Source organism: Oryctolagus cuniculus, chromosome 10 (assembly GCF_964237555.1).
Source record: "Oryctolagus cuniculus chromosome 10, mOryCun1.1, whole genome shotgun sequence".
NCBI classification, from domain to species: Eukaryota; Metazoa; Chordata; class Mammalia; order Lagomorpha; family Leporidae; genus Oryctolagus; species Oryctolagus cuniculus.
In genome coordinates this window covers 45,401,631-45,409,580 of record NC_091441.1, presented here as the reverse complement: position 1 = coordinate 45,409,580, position 7,950 = coordinate 45,401,631, and the positions used below count along the sequence as shown (strand labels likewise).

General features: G+C 43.0%; 1 protein-coding gene across 7 annotated transcripts in view; it reads right to left on the bottom strand.

Moving 5' to 3' along the window:
• Nucleotides 1-1,472: 1,472 nt before the first annotated feature.
• GAREM1 (GRB2 associated regulator of MAPK1 subtype 1) overlaps nt 1,473-7,950 on the bottom strand; it is a 247,930-nt gene continuing 241,452 nt past the window's right edge. For 5 of the 7 annotated variants that reach the window (XM_008261187.4, XM_051852035.2, XM_051852036.2 and 2 more), the window contains one exon: nt 1,473-6,682. In XM_008261187.4, coding sequence (XP_008259409.1) covers nt 5,785-6,682 — 898 coding nt within the window. In that variant the 3' untranslated portion in view covers nt 1,473-5,784. The remainder of the gene's footprint in view (nt 6,683-7,950) is intronic. The other 2 variants (XM_002713492.5, XM_051852034.2) reach the window with 1 other exon arrangement.

The following is a 7,950-nucleotide window of genomic DNA, read 5'->3' as shown; positions in this document are numbered from 1 at the left end:
ATGGCTTTCATGTGTCATTCAATAGACTCAAAAGAAGCCTGTGCTTTTGAAGACAGAACAGTGAAGACATGCCCTGAAACCAAGTCACTGACAGCTTACAAAGGAACAGATAAGTCACACACAGGGAGCTGTGGCAGCACAAGGGAGTGGAACCTAATGAGCTTGGGGATGACAGCTGGTAAATCCTGAAGGATGCACCAGTTAGTGAAGCAAGAAGGGACTGAGGTATTTGTGGTAGTGGTGGGAGGCATTCTAAGGGAAAATTCATTTCATCGAAATTAAGTATTTACTCATTACTTATTGTCTTCCCTACCCCCAATTTGATTTATTTGAAAGTCAGAGCTAGAGAGAGAGAGGGAGAGCCAGAGAGAGGTCTTCCATCTGCTGACTGACTCCCTAAGTGGCCGCAATGGCCAGGCTGAAGCCAGGAGCCAGGAGCTTCTTCCTGGTCTCCCACGTGTGTGCAGAGGCCCAAGCACTTGGGCCACCTTTCACAGGCACATTAGCAGGGGGCTGGATAGGAAGTGGAGCAGTCAGGAATTGAACTTGTACCCAAGTGGGATGCTGTTGGCAGCTTTACTCTCCATGCCACAGTCCTGGCCCCCATCATTATTACTATTTTCAAGACATTTTCTAATCTCAGATATGCAGGAATTTGAGGGCATTTGATTCCACCCCAAATTTTCAAACTCAAATTTATTTTGCTTTATTCAGTTGGAACAGTCAAATGCCCTTGTGTATGACTGATCTAAATACTCCTAGGACCTTGAGGTAGATCCTTGGCCGTTTTTGCCAACCTATGTCAAGCCTATAGTTCCTTTCACACCATTAGAATCCAGGATGGTGGCCATGCATGGGTTTAGTCACAGGTTTTATCCCCGTGAAACAGGGAATAGAAGCCTTAAGTCTAAGATAGAATGGATGCTTTGGTAATGCTTTGAGTCTAGTAACAGGAGAGTCTAGGGCACCCAACGTTGGGTAGCTATTTCATGCTATATAAACTCTCCTAACCAGTATCTATTCCCCAGCTTCTCTAAACATATTGGTGGATGCTGCGGCTTGCTGACTGCTTGTGACTTTTCTCCAGTGCTCTCATCCACTTCTACTCATTGTTGCAAATAGATTCATTTAACCAAATGGAAGCCAAAGAGAGAAGGAATTTGTATTGCCTGCTCCCTGCCCCTCCTAACATGTTATGTGTGTCTTTGTTTTTAAAGCTCACTGTTTCCATTTCTCTTTGTCTTCTCTATCTTCTAACCACACAGGTACCAGATGACCTGTGAACTCCATCAGTTGCCTAGTTATCAAGTTCTTCTGACTATGTGCAATAGCTGTAATCTTCAATCTCCTAATCCAGAATGGGTCTGCAGTAGCAGGAGTCCCTCATACACATTCCCCACTCCTTACTGAGGATGAACAGAGCCCCAGGAAACTCTGCCCCAGGCCTGACTCACTAAGGAACAACTGCAAGGCAACTTTGAACATTTATTTATTTATAGACATTTCAGAACCATTTAAATCAACAGACAACGAATTTTCTTAGATATAATATACTGTGTTTATCTTGAGGTACACATTGGGCCCATTAGATAATGCCTGGGAAGTAATGCAACTGTTAACTTGTAGTTAACAATCTAAGTTTTCCAAGCAAAGTCACTGGAGAGGCAGTTACAAAATACTTTCAAAGAATACGCCAGATTCATCTGAGTTAAGGAAAAAAAAAAAACCCAAATTCTTAATTGAGCTCAATTTTGAGGCTTAAACAATATTTTAAATGGAACTTAATATGAAAATGGGAGAAAAGGTTCATAGCTAAGAAATTATCTGAGCCCTACTACATGAGATTGTAAACAAAGGAAATCCGCAATTTGATAAGCTCTATTACAAAATTCATAGGCTAAAAATTAGAGCAGCAAAATTACAGAAGATATTTATATATAAGTTTAACTGAAATCACATTTACTTCTTATTTCTGGCTATCATAATGAGACATATTTTAAAACACCAAGCTTCGAAGACTAAATGATGTGATTTGAGCATGATGAGGCCATAAGAATCCTTTTATAACCCCAATATTACAACCCCAAGGGAGGAAAGTCCTCCTTCCCATCATTTGCATTCTGAACTGCTTACTCTTGCCTTAGCAGCCTTTAGGTTACTAGAAAAATAGTAGAAATTGATAGAATGATGTTTCTGATAGCCTTGTGTATCCAACAGAAGAGTTTCACAGAAGATTGAAATTAAAATTTGCTCTGAAGGGTTTCCTAGGTTCCTTCAAGAATTATTTTTTCTAGTTTTTTATTCAAAACATTAATCATATACATAGTTAGGCAGGATGAGTAGTGACATTATACAAAATTTCTGGAAAATGGAGGACCTTCTATTCCACACCCACTCCCTAAATTTCTCCGGGAGCTGTATGGATTATGTGCAGGTGGTTCTGGAATGTGAGTGGAAGCTGTTCATGTGTGTGTCTGGGAACAGTTGGAATGGACTGTCATAATCCCACAAGATTGCTGTATTTCTATAGGAGACAAGAATAAACATCGCCACTTAGCTGAATGGGAAGTTCATTCGACTTCATAAACTTGGAACAGTCTATGTGGGTAGAAAGAGTATAAGTGTACATTTCACAGTTCATAAAGCTGAGCGGCTCAACTTACAGAAGAGAGAACTTGGAGGTGTTTACAAGAGTCTGAGACGGAACTGATCTGATTGTTTGACTTCTCCCTCCCAGCAAGTCAGGTCCACATTTTGCATTTTAGCTGCTTGGCTTGGTTTATTGCTGATTTTCTTTTCTTATGGGGATATGATGATTTTAGCCATGATTTTATGGACACCCAAAAGGTCCTGTTTAGACAGACACTGCCCCCAAGCACCGTGGTCACTGTTCCAATGGCAGGGAAATTGCCAGAAGGAGGTGCAGTCAGCTTGACCTGGTTGGTTAGCAAAGGCTCTGCTTGTGGGGATCTCTGCACATCGCTTTTCACCGCAAAATCACAGCTCTCAGAAGGGAAGAACCAAGAACTGCTGCACGTCTTGTCATGATTCCCTCGGGGCTCTGAATGCCTTTGTCTAGTCAAGGTCTTCCTCAGACAGGAGCCCAGCTCAGCAGTGGCGATTACACTGATGTGCACCTTGGGAGATGCCAGAAGGTATTTATTACAATTAGACAAATTCCAAGTCAGAAAAACAATAATGAGAGACACAGGTACCTTCTGTCTCCAACAGATTCCAAGTTTTAATGGCCTTGGTCTTGGGGTTTTTATTTTGTAGCCCGTAACAGAGGCTGCCACTTCTTCCAACTGCGGGCTCTTTAAAGACAGCACACACTTAAGTCTCCATACCTCCAGCTGCCCAGAGGATTTCATGCCTGTCTTACCCCCACACACACAGTCTCAGCAACTGTGATTTTTAAATATAAACAATATAAGCTCGGAGAGGAAAGGGGCTGGGTCTTGTTTTCAGAATTGCCATGTGATACCAGGGGAGTATCTGGCACACAAAAGGTGCTCAACCAATGTTGTTGCACAAGTGAATCAAAGACCACGATCCTTGCCTTCAAAGAGTCTCTGAATTGTCAATCAATGCCAACTTGGCATAAATATGCCAGGACTACAACAAATGGACAGAAAGAAAACCACTGTTGTTTGTGTAAAGTCTTTGCAAAGGAGAAAAGATGAAAGGAGTCAGCTGACTATAGTGGGTAACCATCCTGGGAATCCCATACCAACTCATTTTCTTCCTCCCGAGTATTAGAATCATGTCCAAGTGTTTTAGAATGCATTCAGCCAACAAAAATGCAAAGCTTTTCAACTGTATCTTATCTGTTTTCATTTTAAAGGGAAGTCCTGAGAGGTTACCTCTTTCCCTCTCATGGAGGGATGCTTTTGAAAACATGAAGGTCTGATTGGTCCCCTGTTGTGTGGCGTGCAGTACTGGAAACCTCTTCATAGATCTGTCAGTTACTTAGGAGGTGCTCCTGTTTGACAGTTTTACAGGGTACTATTTTTACCTTGAGCAAAACCTCTACATTTTGGGAGACATATTAGAAGAAAATAAACACTTTTTTAAGAAAAGGAGATCTAAGATGGAAAATTAGAATAGGTATCAATTTGCTTGCACTCTAAGCCAGTAGATGGATTAAAAAATATCTTTCTAGTGCCAAGAATTAAGAGACATAGTCCACAGGTCTAACAAAACTAGACTGGTGAGCAGGAAGAGGAGATAATACAATATGACCCAATCTTGCATGTGATGCTAACACCTTGTTGGCTTATTGATCTCATCCAAAAGGCCACAGTTTGCACCTTGGTCACAGGTCTGTACGTCCAGAATCCAGGGACAGACTTTTCACAGGAAGTAGGGCTGTCTGGACGACAGCTTGCTCAGAGAACTAAAACTCTTCTAAGATTTATATCCCTTAAGGGAGTCAGGAATGCTGATGATACCATGATATTTTAGACTATTTGATCACATTTAGCAAAAAAATTCTCAGATCAATGTCCTGGGATTCTCGGAATGCTAATCATAATGTGTTTTCTTTGGAAGAGAGGAAAGACAAGGTTTATAAAATAAACACTCTTATTTGTATGTTTAAAAGTATTCCACATATGCAGCACACACAGCAGTAAACGATGGTACATCCGATTTCTGAGTCTTCCTAGAGCATGAAGCATGCTGAGGATACCTGACGTACTCAGTGCTTTCACCATCAGACAGAGGGCGAAGACCCTTCAACTTGAGAATTTTCATTCACCAGAAACTGTCATTTCCCCGGACATTAGCATGGAAGTAGATATGCAAAAAACCCAGCCAGACAATGGGCTGACAGACTTATTCTTCAGTACAGACCCTTCCCTGATTTGTTGCAAGTTTTCCATGATGAGAGGAAAGTTTTCATGTGACTGGATTCTGAGAATCTTTGAATCATCCTGTCCACTATTCCTAAGAGAATCGACTTAGCCAATGGTCCCCTACCTCAATGGATAAATGAAAGTGAACGCATGTTATCTAAAAATATCAGATTCAAAATTCAGTTTACATACATGTGTATATTGTGTACCTATACTTGTAGATACAGACATACACGCATATTTTGTTTCTTCTCTGCCTAATACAGCAATGGTTACAGATAAATCACTGTGGTCATGACTGACTTGTATTTCTAAGGACATCCTTAGAAACGAGTTGATATATCCTCTATCAACACAAGACTTTTGCCAAAATGCCATTTGGTAAAAAGATCCCCACCAAGCATGTAACATTAAAGTGTCATTTCATATTGCGAACATTTTCAGGCACAAGAGTAAAACAACTAGCATTAAGCAATCCAAATGACAGAACACAGAATATACAGTTAATTGTCTAAAGTCAACTCCCTCCAAGAAAGGGAATTGTTGTTCAGAAGTGTTTTTTTTTTTTTTTTTTTTTTTAAAGATTTTCATGTCTTTCAGCTTTGGCTATTTTGTGATAAATATCATACCTTCTCACATAAACCTACTTGGGGAACAGTGATTTCTCTGAACACGCCTTTTTCTCCTTCTAGCAGCTGCTGAGTGTTGAGTGACGTACAAGGCACACCTCTAAGTGTTCTGTACAGCATTTTTATTGATGTACAAAATAGCCTGCTCACCATTCAAAAATGTAATCTGCATAGTAAGTTTCTCTCATCCTTATTTACAGAGAAGGTTTGTAGTGCAAAAACATGAAACTGTGCCCAGCTCAGCCCTGGCAGCACGTGCAGCGAGCAGTTCTGCTCTGGGCTAGCTGGGGGGTATTTGGCTATATTTTGGGCCTCCAGCCATTAATGAACTGCATTATCTTCTTCACCTGCAGTTTGCTCAGTTTGAAATCCTCTGAGAGGATCTCTTCTGTTAGTTGAACAAGCAAATTCCCATCAATCTTTTCGGTAACGAAGAATGATATGACGTCTTCAGACAAACCAATAAACCTTAGGGACTTGGACACTTCTTCTACAGAGAGTCCCGACAGATCGGCAGGTGGCTGCCATGGGGAGCCGTCCCCACAGGACCTGGGGGCCAGCTGGAGGTGCAGCGGAGACGAGAAAGGGTAGGAGACGGAGAAGATGTCCTGCACGCCCTTTTTAACAAAATACTGGTCCTCAGAGAGGTCTGGCGACCCCAGCTCGGGGTCTTCCTCAGCACCATCAATTTTCAGAGGCAGAGGAGATGTTTCCGAGGCTGCTTTCTCTTCCACTGGTTTTGGAGCCCTGGGGGGCAACGCAGGGCATGAGACGCTCTGCTTTGTCATGCCAGCCGGGACAGTGCCCTCATCCGTGCTCTCCAGGGAGTAGCTGGCTGACTTGGGACAACCGGAGACGCTGCTACTGAATTCTGCCGTGACCGAGCCAGGAGGGCTGCTCAGGGGCTCACAGCCGTCGAAGTCAAAGGGTGCTGGGCAGTTTCTCTTTGGTGTGCCTGGCGTCTTCTGTCGAGGGTAACTGTAACTCCTGCTCGGATCCAGCAGGAAGTCGCTCCGGGTCTGGCTCTCGGATGCTCCCGAATAGTGGTTAGGCCACGAGAGCCTGGAGGACAACGGTTCCGCAGAAGGACTTCCGAACGGGGACTTGAGGTCCACAGAATCTGTTTTCCCTCGGCTGCATGGATAACAGGAAACGGGAGCACTTTCAGAAGGACTTGTGTCACTTTTAGTAACGCTGCTTGAAAGGAATCAGAAAGGGAAATCAGTGGAAATCACACAGCATAGGCAAAACAAGTCAAATCTCACATCTTCTCTTATCAACAGATGCTACCTCCAAGCATAAAAAGACAGGAAAAAGTATAATAGCTTAAATTATTCAATAAAGCACCTGCTAACCTCATTGAGTTTCTAAGAAACAATATTTATTAAAATACATGAACAATTATGAATTTGTGCCTAATGACTTAAAACACTATAGAAGAGACAGAAATGAGACAGCTAAAAGCAAGTCATTATTAGTGGGTGCCCGTATCTTCACAGTGAGAAAAATTCTGAAGTCCTGTTTGGCATTGTGCCAACAGGTCTCAAGATTGATTAGTGATGCCTGCCATGCACAAAGGAGGAGTCAAAGAGTGGTGAATGGCTGTCTCATGCTTGTCATCCTTGTGTGACGTCACCACTACCTCCACCCACAGGTCTGAAATAGGAAGATAAATGCCTGGTTTCTCTAGCACTCAGAGGCAGTAGCTGAAGGATTCAAATAGCCAGAGAACCAAGAACACCTACAAAGAGAGCTACTTTAAACTGTAAAGAGCACACGTGGGGTGGGGCACTCAGTCAGCTCTGGGGCTGTGCTGGAAGAGAGATGGTGAACCAGAGTGTGCTGAGAGGTGGGTGTTGGGCTGAGGGAGCAGGCAGTGGCCTCAGAGGCAACAGCCTATGCAACGGAAACTGCTTCTTTTGGAAGAGAAAGACGTGCATTGAAGCTGGCTTCGCAGCCTCAGGGGCTGACCAAGAGAAGTGGGGTGGACCTATCCGATTCTCTAGACAGAAGAAAGCATGGAAAGTTACATGGAGATAGATTTTAACTTGATAAATATGAAAGATTTCTTTTAAAAAAAAATACTGGCATTTGCTAACAATGGAAGGTGTTGCAAAAGAAGGTGCTCAGAGCACTAGAAGGGTCCAGAGGAGGGCACAACTCCCCAGCTGTGGTCGAGAAGGGAAATCCTGAGTGGAGAGCCAAGGGAGCCCTAGTGCTGGCTGAGGGTGCCACCTGCTTGTGGCAAAGTCAGGGTGGAAAGAACGGGATGCTGGCTCGTGAGGAATAAGGGCAGTCCAAAGGCTGTTTCCATTTGGCGGTCACCACTGAATTTCTCAGATCCTTGGTGCACCCTTTCTTCCCAGGACACTGGTCCTTCCCTTTCAACTGAAAAAACCAACTCATCATGCTCTTCTGGCAAAATCACTAAAAAAAAAAAAAAATTTCCTCTCTGGCCACCCTGC